Source organism: Peromyscus californicus, unplaced genomic scaffold (assembly GCF_007827085.1).
Source record: "Peromyscus californicus insignis strain IS unplaced genomic scaffold, ASM782708v3 Scaffold_14__1_contigs__length_90479793_seg_2, whole genome shotgun sequence".
Taxonomy (NCBI): Eukaryota; Metazoa; Chordata; class Mammalia; order Rodentia; family Cricetidae; genus Peromyscus; species Peromyscus californicus.
In genome coordinates this window covers 5,652,806-5,675,795 of record NW_026294436.1, presented here as the reverse complement: position 1 = coordinate 5,675,795, position 22,990 = coordinate 5,652,806, and the positions used below count along the sequence as shown (strand labels likewise).

The 22,990-nt window shown below is 45.1% G+C and overlaps 1 protein-coding gene across 1 annotated transcript in view; it reads right to left on the bottom strand.

Moving 5' to 3' along the window:
* Clasp1 (cytoplasmic linker associated protein 1) overlaps positions 1-22,990 on the bottom strand; it is a 236,065-nt gene that overhangs the window by 56,717 nt on the left and 156,358 nt on the right. Inside the window, 8 exon segments of the mRNA XM_052736724.1 lie at positions 1,789-1,952; positions 4,430-4,493; positions 6,609-6,787; positions 6,789-6,854; positions 8,455-8,478; positions 10,890-10,993; positions 14,107-14,169; positions 18,309-18,416. Coding sequence (XP_052592684.1) covers positions 1,789-1,952; positions 4,430-4,493; positions 6,609-6,787; positions 6,789-6,854; positions 8,455-8,478; positions 10,890-10,993; positions 14,107-14,169; positions 18,309-18,416 — 772 coding nt within the window.

Genomic DNA, 22,990 nt, shown 5'->3' with positions numbered 1-22,990 from the left:
AGAGAGAGAAAATTCATGGAGCTACATCTAATTGTATTCCTTAGTCACCAAAATTTAGGACTATAATCCTAACATTCCCACCATTCAAAAAATCTTAAATAAATCTTTCATTCATAAACTTACCAAAGTCGAGACACCCCTGGACTAACCGACTCACACATGTTTTATTTGGTCTTTACAGTGTCACAAAAACATCTTTAATGTTACCCAAATCTATGCTTTGGACCTTTTATAAAGTCTGGGAACACTGGGTCCTATTTTAGTAAGACCACAGTGGTGACAGCTGTCAGGCCGTCAGTGACCCTCCTTCCTAGCTGTATGGCTGTTTGCAGGGTTGTATCTGACCAGACCTCCCAGTCAATCCTGGGCCAACCTTCTGTAAGGCCTCAAGGCCCTGGGTAAGTACTGCTCCCCGTTCTGCTAAAATGAACCATCCAGAGGAAGAAGAATTTGGAAGCCTTATCACAGTGTATGCTACTCTTAGTTCTTTTAAAATTAAAAGAAAATGTGTTCAAAATCTGTGCAAATTATCCAAATCAGCAGGTGAAGGACGACATCTGCTGGTAGCAGAGTGTAAGTCACAAATCCCACATGGCATTGGTCAGGTAGCAGCTGCAGGCACGGGTGTGATGGTGGAGTGGCATGTGCTACCTGAGCAAGAAGGTCCAGGAGGGCAGGACACAAGGCTACAGGGCGGTCTGGAATCACAGTGGCAGACAAAAAGGCAAAGGCAGAAACCCTGGCACCAATACTAGTTGTGACCTTGGGCAAGTCAGGGTGGCTTCCGTTTCTTTCTGAGGAAATACCAAATCACCTCTAAGCTCCTTGGCTGTGAACATCCCGTGATACCTGGGGTCTATTCTAGAGTGTGAGATTTGGGTTCTAGGAAAGTTACTGCCCTGGTGATAACGTCCGAACGCCTGGGAGACACTTGCTTGTTCTTTTCAAAGATCTGTGAGTCTTCCTTTTGCCTCTACCTTCTACCAAATCAGTCAGGTCACTGCGAGTGTCTTCTGAGATCATTCACTTCTAGCCCAGGCATGCTAAGGCCCTCAACTGCAGAGCCGACACCAGGCTTCTGGAGAGCAGCGCAGCTTGTAAATGTTCCTGAGCTGCTCTAACAGCCAGACGAGCTACAAAGACTGTTACGTGTTTCAAATTCTAAACCGAGGAACTGTTTATTTCTGTATGTGTGTGTGTGCATTATTTATTTCTGGACACACACACACACACACACACACACACACACACACACACACACACACGAAGAGCATGTGGAGGCCAGAAGTCAAGCTCAGGTGCCATCCTCAGTTACTCCTCATCTTACGTTTTGAGGCAGAGTCTCTCACTGAACCTGGAGCTCACTGATTCGACACCTCCTGTCCTCACCGCCCCAGTGCTAGGATTATGGGTGCAAACACGGTTGTGGAACCTCAACTCAAGTGCTCATGATGCCCTTAGCACCAACTGAGCCACCTCTCTAGCCCCAGAACTGCCAACGTAGAGACAGTTTATGGTCCAACAAGATTTCTATATCATATATTGATAAATTTCTGACGCAAATTATAAAAAACAATGAAGTATTAAAATCTAAGAACTTCAGAAAGATATAAACAAATATTCTAAATAATCTCTCTAAATTCTTTAGAAAAGAAAGGGAATTTTTAAAGCTCTATATATTCTATAGGCACTCATAAACTATTGACAACTTGGAGATGACATGGTACTCTATCTTCTAGACGGGTGAGACATGGGACTAAAACCACGGCCACGACCCTAAGTGCTTACCTGGTGACGTCCAGTGCCTTCTGAACTTTCGCTTGCACAGATCCAAGTAAGTCCGCTCCCATTTTCTTAAGTAATTGTGTGAGAAGGACGAAAAGCCAGTCTTGCAAGTCATCCTTATGAATGATTATAAAATCCACGAGGGTCTCCAAAAACATACTGAAAACCTGCACGAAGAGAAAACCAAGCACATCACAGCCTGCATTCAGGATCTCCTCCACAGTCCGCCCACGCACAGTGCACATGCCCGCCCGCGCTGGCCTAGCCCAGTCTTGTCACATAGGTTAACAATGTTTGCTGCTCTCATCATTAGAGACAAATGCACAGCAGACATGGGGGTGGGGGTAGGGTGGGAGTGGGGGTGGGGGTAGGGGGTGGTTGACACTTACTCTCTGTTGTGAATTCCACCGCACACCAGGCCATGCAACAAAACAAATTCCATGTTAGTCCACAGCAAAGGAATACCAGTTTCATGCAGTTTCCTTTAAGAATTCTGAAAAAGCTACAAACTGATAAAATACTCTCTTCTCCCTCAATATAAACCTGTAACTGTCAGTACAAAGAAAAATAAACTTTTTAGAGTTTAATCCTGCAGGGTTTTCTGAGACAGAAAGAAAGACAGAGAGAGGCGGGGGTGGTGGTGTTTTGTTCTGATTTTATACTAGTCTGACTCAATCCCTAGCACTCAACACATATTATTACAGGATGTTAAGGGGCAGAAGAACGGCTGACTTTTGCCCAGTAACTTGACATGTGCCAGTTTCCGACATTATCAAGGGGTTATCAGAGGAGTCACTGACAACTCCTGTTAATTCTCATGCCACTGTGTAGTTACTGCTGCTCCCTGAGGTAAAACAGTGCACAGTGGAGTACGCCCTAAGTTGGTCTCAGGGAAGCAAGTGGCACTGGACTCCCCAACCCTGGTGCTGCGCTGGGATACCCACCCCACACCTCCTCAATTCTATCACAGTAACTATTCACCACCAGGGGTCTCCAGTGACAGCTCAGGAAAAAAAGTCAGTGAGTTCTGAGAGGTGGGATTCCTAGCTTGGCTCAGACGGCTAATAAATATGAACTAAACTGAGACCTCCAACTCACTGGACAAGAGCCTTCTGATGGAAACAAATTTCCTTCTTTATCCTCACATTCTGCTTCTGAATCAGCAATCTAGAGGTAACGGGTAACAGAAAGTTCATCAATGTGAAACCATCTAACATAATATCCCTTATGGTATAACTCTTAACAGTTACAACAGGCTTATGCTTTAGATTGTATCGTTCTTAATACTGCCATGGAGGACAATCTTGATGATGCGGTCTATGGGTATCTATCTATGTGGCCTTTAAACTCAGCCTATGGGGGATTTTAAATGAACACTTTCGATGTTGTCCTATCTGGAAAGCCTTCGCAGACAGGCTTCACAGTTGATACAGTGAAAAGCTGTTAGGAGGAGGAGGAGGAGACGAGCCCTGGGCTCCTGTGAGTGCCTCCAAGGCAAGGGGCTTGCGGGTTTTCCATTTCCCTACCTCAAGACAGGAATTCAGGAAATGTCGAATGACTGGGTAGAGGAGTGAATGGATGGGTAGAGGGTGGGTACATGGATGAATAGATGGATAGGTGGATGGATGAATGGGTGGCTGAGTGGGTGGATGGACAGAGAGATGGACGGATGAACGGATAGGCAGGATAGAAGGATGGACGGGTGAATGGATGAACAGATGGGTAGGTGAACATTTGGATAGGTGGGTGGATGGATATTTACTACTTCAAGGACAATTCCTATGAGGATGCAAGGATAGAAAAGAAGAAAGAAAAGCAAGTTGCTGGATTGCGGCTACCACAGGCTTTTTTCTCCCAGCATGACTTGGAAGAGACCATCTTTACTAGGAAACTGTAGTGCAATCCTGTCCACAATGACTTTAGTTCCTATTCATCTCCACACTCCAGTGTCTATCTGGTGTTGACCCTTTAACTCCATTGTGTCAGCATTTCTCCATTTTCTCACTCTTTCAACATCAACAGCCCTTACTGACTTCTTCCTGAACAACAGTATTTACTTAAAATACTGTTAGAGCCAAGGAACTCTTGTAAAGAGGCCCCTTCAGCACCACCCCTGGAGAGGACTTTGCTCCACCCTCTAGATGGCTTCTCCTCAGCAGTCCTCAAGCTTGGTGTCCACTGTCTACCCGAAGGCAGAGTACCACCTAGGATCGGGAACAGCCAGATTCCATCGGGGGAAATAATTGAACTTGGTTTTCCAATAAAGGCAATAAATAAATACTTCCATTTTTCTATCTTATCCTATGAATACAAATTCTACATGATACCAAAGCAATCATATACACTTTCCCACTACTGTAACATTTTTAAAATGTACTATATTATATTCTAGAACCTAGCACACTGTTTGGCTTTAGGAGACAGACAAAAATGCTTGCTGACTGAACAAAAGCTTCCAGCCGATTCCTTTCATGACACTCTTTACTTGAGGCACATTTAATTTGAAACTGATGGTCATGTAAGTTCCCAAGAACTGCACTTAGGAAGATGTTAATGAAGACTATTGGGGAACTCTCTCAGTCCTGGGGTGGAGTACACAGTTCACACAGGCATGCAGACGGAAGATACATAAGGCCTGGTTTACCTTGCTGTGAGGGTCAGCAAACATGCGGGTGAAAATCTCACACAATCTCTTCAATTCGACTCGACTAGGGGAGAAAAAAGGAAATGAATGAGTTTAAAATGTAGTATCACCACGCAGCTAGTTATGGCTTTGCTTTAGAAACCCTTTACCTAATCTTTAGCGATTTAACAACAACAACAACCACAAAAAACCCATCTCAAGTGAATTGTCTAATCTAATTCGTGATGAAATTGAGAGTCTAAAGGCCAGCCTTAGACTCATTAAGATGAGGAAACAGGTTTGATTGCCGTCTGCTCACTGCCACCCTGAGGTGGACAGATGTGAGCCAAGTCCCCTTACTTCAGCCCAGGTCTGTTTTCACCCGCCAGGCTAACTATTTATGTACGTGTGCACATGCATGTGTGTGAAGAAGGTCACAGACAACCCGTGGGAGTAAATTCTCTCCTTCTACCACGTGGCAGGGGTCCACGGACTGAACTCAGGTTGCCAGGCTCAGCAGTGAGCACCCTACCCACCGAGCCATCTCCCTGGGCCACAGACCTGCACTCTTAACACGTACAATGGCATCCTCTCTTTCACCTGGGCACTGAGGATAAGCCTATGCCGCAGGGCTGAGGAGAGTACAAGACAACAGTTAACACTGGGGCCAAAGAAAGCCTCAGTGCGCACTGTGCCTCGTGCCTTTTCTCACAACTTTTCAGCATAACTGAGTCCCCCCGTCACATCAATGTGTGGAAGAAGAGTTCTTCTTTCCTGTCACCCTGGGACAATCCACCTTCTTCACACATCGGAGACACAGATGCCTCAATGATCCTTCAGGAACCTAGATCGGTGCTAGCAGGTTCACAAGGACCACTCGGGTAAACTTGGTAAACACGGAGAATCCAGAAAGTGGACTAGTCAACAAGACCAAACAGCTTCCAGAACCACCCTGACAAAGCACTTTCGCGCTGTGGCTGACCAATCACAAGGTGCCTGTGTTCCAGAAGCTTGTGACAGAATCTCTCCCATCATCTGCATGGACAGAAGGGGCTAAGGGAAGCAAGGGTGTGCAGAGGCAGACTGGACCACCAACAGTTCACGAACCACATGGAGCCAGAATGGTCTTCTACCCACAGCCACAAACTTATTCAGGCTCACAATTTTTTCTTAAAAAAACAAAAACAAAAACAACCCACAAAACCCCGCCCTTCTCTGCAGCAATGCTCAGAAGTTGTAATACAGTGTGTTTCATGGCTTCCACACGCTTCACTCACATCTGCTTAGTAGGTTGGTCTTAAAACCAAGGACATATTAACAGGCCTGATCAGTGAACAGAATTTATCATCCTTTCCTCTTTCATTTTGGGGAGGGGTGGAGTCAGGATCTCACTCCGTAGTCCAGACTGGCCCCAAACTAACAAATTCACAAGCGCTGAGATTACAGGCACAGACTACCCATACCTAGCTAGTTTTCTATTATTTCATGAGTTATAAAATAATGCCATGCCAGTGGCAGTTTAGATGTGATGAAATGTGACATAAATGCATACTTTTTTGGTGTATGTAATACTTGCTTATTTAAAAATTTTATGAAGCTGGGCAGTGATGGCGCACGCCTTTAATCCCAGCACTCGAGAGGCAGAGGCAGGTGGATCTCTGTGAGTTTAAGGCCAGCCTGGACTACAGAGTGAGTTCCAGGAAAGGCGCAAAGCTACACAGAGAAACCCTGTCTTGAAAAACCAAAAAAAACCTTTATGAAATATCAAAGGAAGGTACAAGCAATAATCACTGTTAAGCTAACGTGCTGCTGCTGTTGGGGAGGGCTCTGAGTCATCCAGGGCTCGCTCGGTACACACGAGTGGTATGACTTTACAGACACGACATTTTATCCTGGAGCCTGGGGGAGGAGTAAGGCCTAGCAATGTGCAGCTGCTTTCTGTACCTGACCCCTTCAGGAGCATCATCTGATGGACAGAGTGCACCTTACGAGAACCAAATGTCTTAGCAGCCTAACAGATTGCAGAGAATTTTCTAGATGTTTCCAAGCATCTGTGTGGCAGGCACTATGTCTTCCCATTGTTAGTACCCCAGTGACTAGAACTTCGCAAGGACTCTGTAATGGCAGCCTCCCTCAAAGCCCCTGATGAGTCTAAACAGGGTATTGGGATATAGCTCATGGCAGAGTGTCTTGATCTCACCTCAGTGTTCTTTGGCTCTTCAGTAAGTTCTGCAGGCCCAGGAGCCCCTCTTTCCTTTCCGACCAGTTGGAACTAGCGCAGTGGTTGAGAACTTCCGCCACGTCCTCAGTCTGCCGCAGATAATGAGGAATGCCCCCGTTCCTGGAGCCATATGAGCGCTCAGAGCACACACTGGAGGCGGTCACTGTTGGCGTCATCGTCAGAGTACATCCCATAGGGCTCGTACCTCCTCCTCACAGGCTTCTTCTGTACCGTCCCATGAGGGCGGGGTAAGGAAGAAGTGGAAGGTGAGCCTTTCAGGAGTCATTTACTAAAGCCTACAGCGCAGACCTCAATGTAAAAACACACACACGCATACCACCTTCTATGCTTACAGATCGGTGGAACTGTCAAGGCAGTGACAGAAGTGACACGGTGCACATCTTGGGGAGGGAGAGATTTGCTGTCCTGTAGAAGTGCGTGTGTATGTGTATAGGTGGCAGGGGGATCTTCAGAAGATGGTCTCGAGGGAGAGAGGATTTGCTGTCCTGCAGAAAGTGTGTGTATGTGTATGGGTGGCAGGGGGATCTTCAGAAGATGGTCTCGAGGGAGAGAGGATTTGCTGTCCTGTAGAAGTGCGTGTGTATGTATGGGTGGCAGGGGGATCTTCGGAAGATTGTCTTGGGTTCCGAACCTGGCATCACTGTTGGCACCATGCCATTGCCTCCATGACTCCTCGCAGGGAGGGGGAACCATTACACTTGCCTCAGCAGACTACTGCGAGCGTTCAATGGAACTCTGAAGGATAAAAGTCCTAACACACTGCAGACGTGTGCACATGCTCAGTCCCTCCAGAGCCCAGAGCAATTCACCTCAAGCATGGTCTGTGGGTGGCCCGGCTTGAACAATCACGCTTGCTTTTAAGAAGCGTGCAGGTGAAATGTCAGTGGTGGAAGAATTCTATGCAGAAGGGGTCCCACACTGCGTGAGCCACTTTAGTTAATAACATCACTTGCTTTTATAACGCAAATAGGCTTTCTTAAAAAGATTTATTTATTTATTTATTATGTATACAGTGTTCTGTCTGCATGTATGCCTGCATGTCAGAAGAGGGCACCAGATCTCACTACGGATGGCTGTGAGTCACCATGTGGGTGCTGGGAATTGAACTCAGGGCATCTGGAAGAGCAGCCAGTGCTCTTAACCTCTGAGCCATCTCTCCAGCCTAATAGGCTTCTTTTTAAGCAGACTACAACAGCCTCTTTACTCCTTTCTCACGTGTTGAATATAAGACAGTGTGTTAAACCCGTCTATAGTACAACAGAATGATAAGGTTGGCACGTACAGTGTTTCCTAAACGCAGTTACTGACTCTAGCCACACAGAATGTTTTTAATTTTCAAATAATGTCAATTATTTTGAATACCAGCTTGCTCACCGACTGTACTGCCTCCTGTTCCAACAAAGTTATTCATAGCATTCCCTTTTTACCTTTGAAAATATTTTTGCTGTAGATAATAAACCATATGATTTACACTTATATATAAGCCAGATTCCTAAAATAAGAAAAAAGGTTGGTTGACAGATCTATTCATGAAAATATGATAAAAATAGACACAAACTGAGTTAATAAAATGAAACACAAAAAGGAGAGGGAGTGACATAAAAAACAAAACAAAAACACAGAAGTATGTGCAAAGGTGACCCGACTCCATCACAAGACAGCAAACCAGAATGCTTACCAGAAACACGTGAGACCAGAATTTCTAACTACAACTACTACATTTTGTGCTGCTTTCAACTAAATTCTAAAAGAAATACACTTGCAACAGAAAAAAAGTCGTAAACAAAAGTGAAAGCACGGGTACCTTGCTCCTGGCGTCTCCTAACAGCTGTAGGCAGGAAAGGATTGGAGGACGGGGGAAAAAGCATAGAGAATTATGTCAGAAGCATATGTGGGGATTGTTCTGGCAACAAAAGTGTAGAGCAAACATCTCTTAGCAAACCAAATCACGGGTAGGCAAGCGGTTTGTCTGAGGAGATGGTAGCAGACTGCTTTCCAAATGCATTTCCTAGTCCTGCACCTCTCCCCAGGCTCTCTGGTTCATGGCAGAATTCTCTCTGAGACTCCCCCCAGGAGGCACATCTCTTAAGTCACCATTCGTCCAGTATTGTTCCTATGAGATCTTCTGCCGGCCCCAGGGGCTTCCAATTCTGTAGGCAAGGATTCCCTACCATTCTGGCACTTCCCCTTCAGAAGCAGGTCACTCGGACAGACCAGACAGAGTGGACAACGGAGCGAGGGAGGCAGGGACAGAACGGACCTGGGGCTCAGAGGTCGCTCACGGTCACTCAGCAAAGGTCTGAAATCTCCAGCTCCACTTTGCCTCCTAGACTTTGCAGATAGTCCCTTACGTGGGCTTTAAACAGCTCAGAAAATCTGCCTGAACTGGAAGTCCCTCTTAGTTGAGGGTTCAGCTCCATTGTTTCCCAGCCTCCTGCCCACCACTTCCTATAGGATCTCCGCATATATAAAAGGCAGATTTAGAATGCTTTGACTTTGAAAAAGAAAGCCTCACCGGATTCTGTTCCAGCTCGACTCTTAGGTTAAAACCATGGTTCCAGCAATACTGCGCACTCTAATACCTGCCAGAAAAAGGCCTTCTGTGCTTAGGCTGATGAACAGAGCTGGCCAGGCTGGCTGCCTACCCAGGAAAGCCTTCTGACAGCCGTCAACAGCTTGCTCACAGATACGCATTACAGAAAGCACGTGACTGAGCAAGACCAAACAAGGCAGAGAAGCGAGGGGATGGAAGCGGGATTCACGGTAGCCACAGGCCACAAAGCGATGGTCAGGTGGCACGGGCTGAATCCAAAACCTTAGACTGGAAAGTAAGACAGTGTTGTGTGGGTGGCTCTTTTCCTAACAAGAGGATAACTCTTAGAACAGCAGAGGGCAGAACCATGAGACCATTCTGAAGAGCACCTATTTCAGATGCTGAGCACTTGAAGCGGGTGTGGGAGGCTGTTCCTACCAGCTGGGAGGCAAGCTCACCACAGGCTGACCCTACAGAACAGTTTGCTGTGCCACAGACTGAAGCAGACATGAGCACTTGACTTTTTTTTTTTTCAAGTATAATAATGTAATATTCGAAAATTCCCTCCACTAGTGCTTTAGATATTTAGAGACCAAACCTTAATATTTAGGAAAATTTTCATGTGTGTGCATGTGTGTGTGTGTGGGGGGGGGGGGGGGAGGGGTTGAACCTGAGGTACCATCTTTAAGATGCTGTTTACCCTTGTTTTTGAGTCAGGATCTCACTTACTCCTGAGCTCACGGACTCAGCTTGGCTGGCTGGCCAGCAAGCCCAAGACATGAGCCTGTCCCATCTCGGATGCAGTTACGGATGGTTCTGGGGATGACGCTCAGGTCCTGGTGCTCATACGACAAGTACTTCAGTGACTGAGCCACCTCCCCACCCCAGGCACTCTTCTCAAATACAGAGTTGATCCGTTCTTAGGGGTGGGGCAATCCCCCAGGTCAGAACCACGGAACAGAGTAAATACAACTGTCGGGTCTCAAACTCCATCGTCTGCTGTTGCGAGCATGTGTGCGGGCTGTGCTGGCAGAACTCATAAAGCACCGGAGGCAAGAGGATGAAAACGGGAAATACTGTGGGAAAAGAAGCTATGGCAGACAGAACACCAGAGGTGGCTTGATGACATGTGGGAAGCCCAATGTCATCGCAGTCTCCTGAGTGCCAAGGAGCATGCACGGGTCAGGTTCTCGATGCTGCTACTTCCTGGGAGGCTGACTTCACTACGTGTTGTAAAGAGGTAAAAGTGTAAGAAAGAAAAAATAATAAACTTTACAGAACTTTTTTCTCTTTTTCTCATGTGTATATGTGTGGTGTGTGGGCATGTCAATGCGTGTGTATTAAGAGGATGTGGAGGGTCTTCCTCGCTCACTATCTTACTCAGTTGAGGCATGGTCTCTCACTAAAACCCACAGGCTGCTAATGTAACCCAGTCGGCAAGCTTGCTCAGAGGATCCCACTCTGCCTCTGGAATGCTGGGGTTACAGGCAGGCCACCCCTGAACCTGGTACCCACGTGGGTCCGGGATCTGAACTCTGGTCCTCACCTTTCCATGTGCTTTAGTCGTGGAGCCGTTGCCCCAGCCCTACTCACACCCCTTCTGAGCGCGTACATGATGACGTAGTCACCTGATCTGAGGCAATGCGGTGTCAAGACGGAAAAGGATGTGTGATCAGCTGTGAGCCCATCCCCCCTGTGCCTCTTACCAGCGCGTCGGCCACAGCGGCTTCCAGGTCTGTGCTGGTGCTCAACACTCGCATGGCATTCACGGAACCAGGGATCCTTCCCGACTGGCCCAGCCCAAACCGATCTATTCAAAAACAAAAGCAGAACCCACGTCAGTCGACTTGCATCTTCTCAGTTCTCTGCCAGGGCTCCTGCCTCCTCCCACTACAGACAGAAAGACAGGAAACTCTCTGGCCGCTGAGAACGGCACTGGACGTGCCTGCCAGTGGTAGGGCTGAGGTTTTCACACTGAACACTAACGAGTCACAGCAAGTGCTTTTCCCCGTTTGTGTGTCTGTTTTTAAGTAGAGCCTGTTCTGGACATTGTATCACTGAAAAGGCTCGGGGCAGAAGGAGGAGAACTCATGGAAGGGAGCAGGGCTCTGCGTTGAATCTCTTACTCCATTAGCGTTCCCTCTAGAGGCAAGTGCCTTGATGTTTGCCTAACTTAAGCAAGCTTCATGGTTTGGGGAATAATATCTAAGGCAAAGTGATGGGAAAAGTTAAAATTTAAAATAAATTATTAAATTGATCTTGGTACAAATTTTCCTTAGTGTTATTATTATTTAAAGATCAACTTACTAAAATTATCTAATAATCACCATAAAAATCTAGTGCCTTCTTTTCAGAACATTAATCATTTAGACATCTTCCATTTAAATTTTACTTGAGGTCCTTTAAGGATTTTTGAATGATAAACTTCATATAGATAAGACAGAAGGAATCCAAAAACTTAGATAAATGTTAGCAATTTAAGCAATTATTCTAAAGTTCTTTTTAAAAGCTATTTTAATTCATTTGCGTGTATGTGTGAGAGTGTATGCCACACGTGTGCCAAGAGGCTAGAAAAGGGCTCCGGATGCCCTGAGCTGGAATTAGAGGCACGTGTGAGCGGCCTAACACGGGTACTGGCCACTCAACATGCGTTCTCTGGAGAAGCCATGAGCTTCTCTTGCGGCCTGAGCACCTCTCCAGCCTCCTAGGGTGTCTTCATCAGGTAAATGAAGACTTACTTCTTAAAGTCCCACTGAGTCAGCGAACCAGCTTAGAAAGTGCTGGAGATTAAAACCACAGCAGGAGAAAGTTCCTGGACGTTAGACATTCCAGGGAGGGCTCATCATCTACTGATGAGAAGTTCACTCATTAAAATCCTAATACATAGAAACCTTTGGAAGAAAAAATACGTTAAGATAAAAAAAATGTTTTTCCTGCATTAATAAACACTGTTTGGACAAGGAAAAATAAACCTCTGCCTTAGTCACACGTTAGCAATACAGCATTTGGAATAAGATACAGTATTTATTTTTATAGGAATTGATCTTTCTTTTGAAATTATATTTTAATTTATTTTTTATTCTGTGGGGAGGGGCTATGATACTCATATGGAAGTCAGAGGACAACTTGCAGGAGTCAGTTCTCTTTTTCCATTGTGGGTCCCAGATACCCAATTCAGGTTGTCAGACTTGGTGGTGGGCCTTTACCTGCTGATTCACCTGGCTGGGCCCTAGGAATTTCTTATGAAATGATATATTTAAGCATTTGGACAGGGAATAAGACACCATCTACATAATTAGTGAACTTTAAAAATGAAGCATTATTTAGCTTTTTTAAAATATCTCCTTCTACCACCACAGGCAGGAAAAATAATTTACACACTGCTAGTCAAAAGACTCATACACAGTCACGAATTGTTTTAATAAAGAAACAAAAACTGTATGTCATACTATCCCCTTTTTTAATGCACTTGCTGATGATTACAAATGTCATCTTATTTCATTAGGTTTTGGTGGTGAGTTACTGCTGCTTATGAACTACAAAGACCTCGGACGGTCAACTCATGCCTACACATGTATGCTCATTTGTTAGAACGTGAAGCAGGGATAGAATTAAGAGTTATATGCATGCTGTTTTGTAAGTAATTTTGGTTCAAGTCTTTTTTTTTTTCCATTAAAAAAGGGTAGATAGCAGGGGATTTATGAGTAAGGAAATGAGTAATTCAGTTAAAAGCCATTTAAAAGTTACCCAGCATAAACATAAAGTCTTAAACAGAAATTAAAAAACAAAACAAAAAAACACAAGTAGATTTCATGCCAGCAATTCTTATTCCAGGGATAATACAGGATCTTTTCAGACAGAAAATTAAAACTTTTAAAGAATAAAGCAAGGATTCAGTGCTCCCCAGATGCGTATAGCTTTGCCACACACAGCAACTGTTGGTCATCTGATAAAGTAGACACTGTGACCTGTGGATCTGAAGGGGACATGCTTGTGTAGATCTAAGCAGAATGACAGACTTTTTGTTTTCACCAGGCAAAACCCTGTCGTCGTCCATCCTCACTGTTCCAACATGATAAAGCTGTTTTCCAAGGGATGGATACAGAGGACTGTGCCCTTGGCCTGGCCCCTAATCCTTAAGGGAACACATTCAATCTGAGCCTACATGGTGAAAACATGTAGCTGGCTTCGTTTAGAAGAAAGAATGCAAGGGCAAGTAACTTGATAAACGGGTAAGTATTGGCACCATTAACAGTATGTGACTTAGTAGGGCATGCTGACTCCATGGAGAAACTAGCCATTAGGGGTTATTAGTGTACGAACAGGACGCCAGTTAAGGAGGCACACGGATGCATCTGTAGACATTCACTCTCTACTCCTGTGGCCAGTGAGTTCTGGGTAAGTGAAGCTGAGGCAGGTTTGGAGTTCACAGGCAGTGAGACTAACCTCTTGCCTCTTCATGGCCTGGATCCTGACCCTGCTTTTCTGTAAAGCTTTCGGGGCTTTGTATGTACCTTTCCGGGTGGGAAACTCTGTGTGCTGTCACTGGAGGTGTGTGGAACTGGTGCCTGACACTAACACACTAACTTAGCCTCTGACAGGACACTGCAGTGAGCCTGCTGGATGACAGCACCCCCCTTCCCCACGGGAGGCCTAGTGACACCTGTGTAGGGCTGTTCTTTTCCTGATTTTTGTTTCGATGTAAATATGAACGCTAGAGAAACAATGCCAAACAGGCGACCAAGCATCAAGCCTATGAACAGAACCATAAACATTCAACAACTGAAAAAAAGAAAACACAGGCGGGAGGGTGGACATGAGGTGCACGCATGCCGAGCGAGCGCTAGCCGACAGGATGACAACGGAGGCTGACATGGGTGGGGACGGATGGGAAGCCGAGTCATGCAGTGAGCACTTGTTCACCTGACTGCCCAACAGATTCAGCAGAGGAGAGGGCGCTAGTGGACCTGGAATGACGTCGAGAGGCTGCAGGTAAAAGGAACGGCAACACCCACAGGGTTAACACACGAGAACCAGAGGAAGTGCAGGGCTGCTACCACAAGGCCGCGTTTCTCATGAAGAAATGGTGCTGGGTATGAATGGACAGCAGGACTGGCCCCCACACTGCATGGTGGCCACTGGCCTCACACAGCTCTTACACACACAGGCAGGACAGAGGCACTCGTTACAGTGCTTCATACTAAGGACGCACTGACGGACTCAGACTCCAGGTTTAATTCACACCACGAAGCTTCCATCAGCCATTACAGAAATAAGCCACATGAAGAACACCAGGAGTCAGAGCACTGCCTGAACCCAGGGCGGACAGCAGAGGATGGATCATTAACTCAGCTCACGAGATGGGTCACCGGTATGTGATGCATATGCCACCATGCACCAAAAACAAAAGCAGAGAGGTTCATAATGTTATCTCAACAGAAATTCACGGATCACAAGGGGGCTCAACAACTGCATTCTGCCCAGTGGAAAGGCCTGGTGTCTACTGCACAGCTACCCTAGTTAGTTATCAATGCACTTGTTGGACTGTTCAGCATCCACGGGCAGTGAGTGTAGACGCCTTCCCTGGAGACACAGTGCATGAGTCCATGTGAGCACTGGTTCAGAAACACAAACGGCAGGTCTGGTTTGCCCACAGCTGGCTGTGGCCCTTGGTAATACACTAACCCTCTGTTTCTCTTGGTTTCTTCATCTCTAAAGTGGTGTTAGTCACAGACTTACCCCTGGTTTGTTATGGAGAGTGTTAACGGGGACACACCCCACTGCCAGCACACAGCAGCGCTGGTGACAGTATTAGCATTCGGGGTAGCAGTGAAGGTCAGAGGAAACTTACATTTAGGATAACATTTTATGAATAAGTATTTGTAATATGTTTACAAATCCATCAACCTGATGAAATAGATGTTAAATTCCATCCTTGTGAAGAGAGTAATTTTGAGAAATAATATGGAATAAGAAGTTGGTCTGAAATGCTGATGTCACAGGTTCATATAACATTCAGTTACTCATCTAGTGGAAACAGTAGAAGATACCTGTTGCCTTTCATTGCTCTGGAAAAGTCATGGTGTTATACATAGAATGCTCACGTTTAACAAAATCACAGAGGTGAAACCCTTTACCCCCCCTCTATTATTCTGCATACATTAAAACTCACACGTTTATTCACAAAGCATAAAAACCTCCAACCTTAAATGTAATTTTATTTCTAAGGTCATGCCATTTTATAAAATATATACCCTGAGGTAGATGTGATATTTAGAAGAAAACATTACCTGGTCAAGCAATACAAATTTTAGCAGCTTGAAATAAAAAAAGGGAAAATCCTCTTTTTGGAGGATTCACACACAAAACACTGAGGTAAGGGGTCTAGAACAAGACTTACCACTTTCTTAGATAAGGAAGCTGGTTATGGTTCCCTTAGACCGGAGTGAACTGCACAGTTCTTATCTATCACATGCGCGCTCTATCTTGAAGCTTACATTGAAAATGGATTTAAGTAATACTTGATCTGTCTGTAGGTTTCTTAAAATGTATTTCTTTGGTTTGAACACAGTACTCTATAGAACATCTGCTTTGTAATGACTCCTCTGTTGAATCCCCAAGTGAACACCAGCAGTGGAATCCATGGAGGACTCCCTTGTGTCAAACAAAGTCTGACTTGATTGGCAGCAGAGTTCAAGTCTGTAATTTGGCTTCACATTAAGACTATTGAGAGGCTTCAACACAGTGTTACAAACTTAAAAACAGCAGGTACAACTGGCAACTGTCCACAGCTTCCACGCCTGTAGATTTTGAATAGACTTTGTCATTAGTCCCTAAAGAACACAGCACAACAACCATTTATGTAGCACTTACACTGTGTTTCATATTATAAACAATCCAGCAATGATTTTAATGTACGGGCAGTGGGGTGTGAGAAGCATAGGCTGTTTAATACTCCAGCATTTTCTAGAATGGACTTGAGCATCTGCAGGCAGCCCTGGAACCAATCCTCTGTGGAGGCAGACAGCGTTCTGCATTCACTGAGGAACAGTTTCCTTCCTTCCTTCCTTCCTTCCTTCCTTCCTTCCTTCCTTCCTTCCTTCCTTCCTTCCTTCCTTCCTTCCTTCTCCTAATGCAGTCTGGTCATGTAAGTTTACTCAAAGGGTAACTGGTGGAAAGTGATCATGGAAACAAGAAAAAGGAGGCAACAGGGATCTGTAGCAAGCTCCCATAGGACAACCACTTTCTGGGACGCCTCTCTGAATCCACTGGTCTTAACTCCAAACCTGGAAACCAACACTTCAGTAAAATCTCTTGAGCCCTTTTCTGTGTCTAACTCAGTAAGGACCTCACTACAAAGCTTTTACCTCAACGGTTAAGAGATACTCACCAGAACTGCTTTTGAACAAGGCAGGCTGGGAGCCAAAATCACACCTGGCTCCGCAGCTTCAATGTCTGACTGTAAGATCAGGCTTGGAGGCTGATAAGGGTGCTCGTCACTCAGTGTGCCAGCTGATGTTTCAAAAGGTGCCCTTCGTTATCCCTCTGGACACAAGTTTGGGGGCCAGATTTAACCCAAGGAGGTAAAAGGCATGGTCTAAAAATTCAGCTAGAGGCATTTCCTACTGCCCCGACCACAACAGAAGAAAGCAGCTGATGAAGCCAGAGTTCATTGGGAGCCGCAGCTTCCGCCTTAGCAGCAGCAACTGCACACTGGAATATTTTGAGATGTCACCAACACAGTTAAGCAGATCTGTTTACCCAAGGAGCAAAAACTGATGTAAGCAATCAATTGCTCAGGGTTCAATCTAGATACCAAGAATTCAGCCCTCCTTGTCTGGTCCACAGACAGTGTAAAATGTCAGCCATAAGAAAAACGCTGACCTGCTTCTAACACACAAAATCATCCACAGACTGAACTGCTTACTCATGTAACAGGTTGTTAGGAAGGTCAGATAGTAAGCCAAGGCGCACAGGTGTACAGCCGGAATTGAAAAGGAAAAATCACCAGTTCAGCAAGGGGTTAAACATGAGTAGGCCCACTGCTGCCATCTTGAGATTCAACTCCAAGGCGTGTGGGTGCTGCAGCACACCTGACCTGTGTTGGCAAAGCTGCCTGACAGAGGGACAGAAGGAAGGCTGACCACCTAGGGAAGGAGCCACTAGAGTAAGAGAACTGTCCAGAAGGCCTTGGGTATCCGTCGTCAGAGGCTACACCTCCACTTCAGTCACTGACACTGGAGAAAAAACAAGGCATCAGAAGAGGTGTCTGGCATCAGCAGGAGAGAGAGAGAGCGAGTCTTGATCTACTACTGTCTCTCTCAGAGCGACATTTACAGAGCGAAAAGATCAGCTGACTAATCACACAGTCAAAAGAAAAAAGCACAGCCTGCTGAAGCCCCTGCTTCACTGGGAACTGAGATCATTTCCGGTCTGGGTCTAACACAAAATTACTTCTGTTCTTATGTTCATTAAGAGTAAAACACACCCTGGATGGCACCAGACATGCCAAAGAAGTGAAAAAATAACCATCAAAGGAGAAGCCTTTCATTAGTGTGTGGATGGACACCTCTGGGAATTGACAGTCTGTACTAAACAGATGCACTATGTCCACTTTAGAGGAAGGCAGGGCTATTAAAACCAAAACCCATTTCACTTTCGAAACATGATATGATTATACTCTTGTCCTTCCTCTGAATAATATATATTGGGCTTGGGGGCGTGACTCAGAGCCTAGCACGCTGGAAGCCTGAGGCCCTGGTTCCATCCTCTTTAGGAAAAATCAAGGCAAACCAGAAATCTGACGACTAAGTGTGAATTCACGTGAAGCCATTCACTTCAGCTAAGCTTTGCCTTATGTCAGACCCCGCCACAGGAATGGGCTTGCCCAGCGACGGGTGGCCACACAGGGCCATGGCAGACTGAAATGGTGTTTGTTTCCTCTAATGTGTGAAAACTGGTAGTTGCTGAAGTTTATGCATGCAGAGGGGACCACAAGGGTGACTAAGGAAGAGGGAAGAGAGAAGGAAGACAGGATCACAGGGCAGCAGAGGGAAGCGGTCATTCCACCCAGCAGTGTCTGCAGAAGCACCGGGAGCCCCTGCGCAGCGCCTGTGGGTACTCACCGAGCGGAGCGAAGCCCCGAGCAGGGCTTGTATCGCGGCTGCTCTCACGGCTGGTATCGCGGCTGCACCCCTGACTCACGCTGGGTCGGGGGATACGGCTGCTCCGTGCTAGCGTGCAGCATGAGGGGTTTCAGAGAAGGTGAACAAGTTTAATGAAGACAGAAAAACTCACAAGCATCAGTCACATTTCCTTAAATGTAATTATGACATTGTCTATACTGGGAAGTATGGGCCACCTGCCCATGATGAGGTCTTATGGACAGGACAGTCTGGATAAATTCAACTGTGCTCTGTCCCTCAGAAGGCTGTGGATTTAAACAAGGAAGTGAAATTACACTTAAATGTGAGAAATGAAATCTTCCCAAAGGGCAGCCTGGCATCAAATATAGTAAGATTTAAGCATGTCAGAAACAATGAACATCTGTGGCTTTAGCAGACATCTCGACAAGAGCTCTGGAGACGAAAGCTATTTTCATGGCACTTGGTTCTCCAAAAGACCATTTAATATGGATGAATAATGGGAATAAAGGCTCCGGTCTTAAAGTCTACTAACTCCCCTAAGGAAAAGAAGATGGCTCTTGACATCCTTGTCAAGATGGAGATGTCATGCACATAAGCCAACCATCTAAACCAACAGATGTGAAATCAGGATTGGCTGCTTATTATCTTCTGATCTCTACAGCAAGAAAAATGACAATCTCAGTATTGGGGCAAGAAGATTCCTCTACTGGCCTTGGAATAGTATTTTATAGCTGTCTCTGGACAGGTTATTATTGAAACATTGGATTGTTAGACAAAGTCGTATAATAGTCTAAGGTCTAATAATATCTTGGCTGTGAAGCTCAGGAAGACTATGATACCTGTGCTTCTCGATTTGAGGAAACAGAAATAAATCACTGACAAACACTCTTCAGAAACACTGAGTACAGGGTAAGTGCAGAGGAATGCCTACCATCACAGCTGGAGAGACATCTCATCTTCAGAGGTCTAGAGCTTCTAGACTAGGTAGAAATGATCCTTGAGACTTTGGAAACTAGTGAGCTTGATTCTCTGATGTAAAAACAAGCATATCTTCTATGTCACAATGAACACAGCCTAGTATTTCAGAGCAAAGACTTATAACTGAAACAAGAACATCTCACTAACCAGAATCATGAAACTACCCAACCGAGAAGAAGGTGCAAGTGAGAAATGGAGCCACTTAGTGTGTGCCCAACAGCTCTGTGCTGGGGTGGCACCTGACCCCACTTAGTGTGTGCCCAACAGCTCTGTGCTGGGGTGGCACCTGACCCCAAGAGCTTGTAAGTGATGTCCAGACACTTGTCAATCTACCGGAAGGGAAGGCGAGGCAAGGATATAATCTAAATGATCGACCCCAAAGGCCTCACTAGAAACTTCTTCATTTGGACAGAATGACACAGGAACACCGAGGTTTGCACTCGCAGTACTGGTGACTGTTTAATCAGCGACTCCTGTTAACATTCTGAATAGGTCATATCAGGAGAGCCACACTGTACCAATCAACACACAGGAGCTTCCTCAAGTGTACACAGCAGGGCTGCTTATCTTTAGTGACTACTGTACCAGAGTCACAAAGTGACCCACAGAGCTGCCTCACTGGTCCAACTACTTGGTCTGCCTGGTTCTCACCTGCCCCACAGGAAAATAAGGAAGGAAAAGAATCACCTCACTTATATGAGAAGGGAACTGGGGACAGTGCACACACACACACTTCAGAGTTTGCCAATCATCATCCACGGAAATCCCGACACTTTCTACTGTTTCAAAACAGGCAGCTCAAGAAGTCCTCGTGGATTTTCATATAAGTGCATGCTCAGTCTTTTCCAGTTCATAGAGATGCGAGAGAAATGGAAATCCATGCTCTCTCTGGAGTAGGCCTGCTTTATGAGGACAATAAAGACCACGGGAAGAGTGAACAGCTGCGATATGGAATAATGCCTACACAAACTGCTTGATAAGCCATCCACACTCATGGGCTCCTGGATGATATGGCATACAGAAAAAGAATTCTGACTACTATTTTGTCAGAAATTTGTCCATAATTGCCCCACATCTCATTAAAGTACATTTTGTGGTAAGAGTGCTATTTCAAATGTTGGGTAATTTAACCCACAAGAGAAAAAACAGACACTTCCAACATTAGTTCCAAGACTAATCTACAGAAAGATCTGTAATAAGTACAGAAAATTAATTTTATAGACTAAGTGGTCAAAACTCGTTCATATAATCTCCATTCATCTATCTGTTCACCCCCCCACTTATCTACCTACCTACCTAGAATAGAAAGTCAGCTTGTCTTGTTAGTAAGTGCCCAAACAAACACCCTAGAAGAGGCAATGGCATGGGGGAGGTGTAAGAGGAACAGGCAAAATATACTTGGTCTTCCTAACAGCAGCCACTCTAGAAAACTCTTGACCTTTTGCCTACATGAAATGCTGGCAGGTCCTGAAGAACCACTTGTTTGGTCTGTATTTCTGACAGACTCTATCCTACACCACGGTGTTTAAGGGTAACCTTTACTTTTGTCTTAAAAAAGGGATTTATTTTCACTTTTACTTATGTGTATTTGTGTATGTCTATAGTAGTGCATTCCACGTGAGAGCAATACCTGTAGAAGCCAGAAGGGGGCACCAGAGCCGCCTAGGCTAGAGTTAGAGGTGGATCCTGGCAACTGAACTCCAGTCCTCTGCAAGAGTTTATGCTCTAACTACTAAGCTATATCTCCAACCCTACTTTTGCCTTTTAAGGAATGACCCAACCAGAGTGCACAGCAAAGCAAAGGTACAAGAGAATTAATGAAAACTATGAGACGCTAAAGGCATAAAATGCCTCTAGACATTTTCATGTCTCAGCAAATCTAGTTTCATAACTAAAAGAAATCATTTAGTTAACTTCAATCTTCCAAAAATCTTTAACCAGAAAGTCATAAGACATTTAAAATTATACCACACAATATAGGTTGCAAAAATGTTAAACGGTTTTTCTAGGCTTTTGAATAGATGCACGCCAGAAGCCACCTGGAGGCAACTGTTAACAGTCACTAGTGATGCTGGCCATTTCCATGGCCTCACAACTGCAAAGTCTTTGAAACACCAAAGTGGGACAACTTATGGATGTGCTTTCCTAACTGTTTGGGGAACTTATGGGGGGTGGGGAGGGAAGGGGGAGGAGGAGGGAGAATGAGCAAGAGAATGAGAGAGAGAGAGAGTCTCTGGAGAGGGAGACCAAGCAGGGCTTTGTTTCTTGACTGTCCAGTTCCGTGCTTTTTTCTCAGTAAGTCTTAAATGGCAGCTGAGTGTGATAGACGATGCCTGTAACCCCAGCTCCGGGAGGCTGAGGAAAGACTCCTGGCAACTAGGCCATCTTGAACTACAGCTACAGTTCTAGGCCAACCTGAGCTACAGGATGAAAGCCTGTCTCAAGGACAAAATGAACAGTTCCACAACAGGAGCCCTGGCATTATTTCTATAACAAGAAACCTGAAAATTTGGTTAAATGTATTTAAAACAAAAGAAGACAATTTGTAGATCTCACTAGAATTGGTTTTCTGTCTTTAGTTCTCTCTCTCTCTCTCTCTCTCTCTGTGTGTGTGTGTGTGTGTGTGTGTGTGTGTGTGTGTGTGTGTGTGTGTGTGTAAGAAAATGCGGATGACAGCACATGTGCAGAGGTCAGTTCCCACCTTGCCGAGGCAGGGTTTCTCGTTTCTGCCCGAGTCAGGCACCCGGGAGCTCGCAGGCGCTCCTTCTTCCTCCCACCTGGGAGCAGGAGTGCCAGGATCACAGAGGTGTGCCACCACATCTGGCCTTTTATGTGGGTTCCGGTGATCAAACTTGTGTCCCTGGGTTTGGGAGGCTAGCAGCTTTACCCACAGAACCATCTCCCTGGCCTTATTATTAGCTTTTAATGTAAATTCTAAGCCCAGTTTAGCAGCCATTAAAACTGCCTAAGTTTTAACTGAGTTAAGTGGCTTAGTGATTTTAGGAAACATTCTTAAAACATGTTACCCCTCTTTTGAATATTTGTATTTAAAACTGCTAAGCAGTAAACCAAATGATCAGACACACAAATACATATCTAGTATAAACTCAATGATCACAGTAAACAATCTATTACTGAAAAATACTAGCACCTACCACCTTATAAATGGTAAGTGTAAAGGTACATTTTGTTCATATGTATCTTTATACGTATGTTCTCGTAATGTGCAGAAATAAAACACTTTCAATCGGAACTTCATGTATGATCTTAAAATTCCAGTACAACTCATCTACTTCATAAGCACCAAGGAAGTATCTTCCTTCAAAGGAATACTTTAGACAGACATGGTAATACAATCCCAGCACCTGGGAGACAGAGGTAGGCAGGTCTCTGAGTTCTAGGTTAACCTGGCTACATAAGACCCTGTCTCAAAAAAAAAAAAAAAAAAAAAAAAAAAGAGAGACAGAAAAAAAAAATCTCACCTTCAAATATGAGCTCTTTGGAAGGAAACAAACTCCTTTACTGCTGTTTCATGATACTGACCTTCAAAGCTCAGAACATGTTCCTTTTCTACTATACACATGGACCATTGGAGTAAAGACTGTGGAGCAGCAGGTCCCAGAGTTACACGAGATTACTGAAATTGTGTTATTCCCTAATTTCAAGCAGAATGTAAAAGGTTG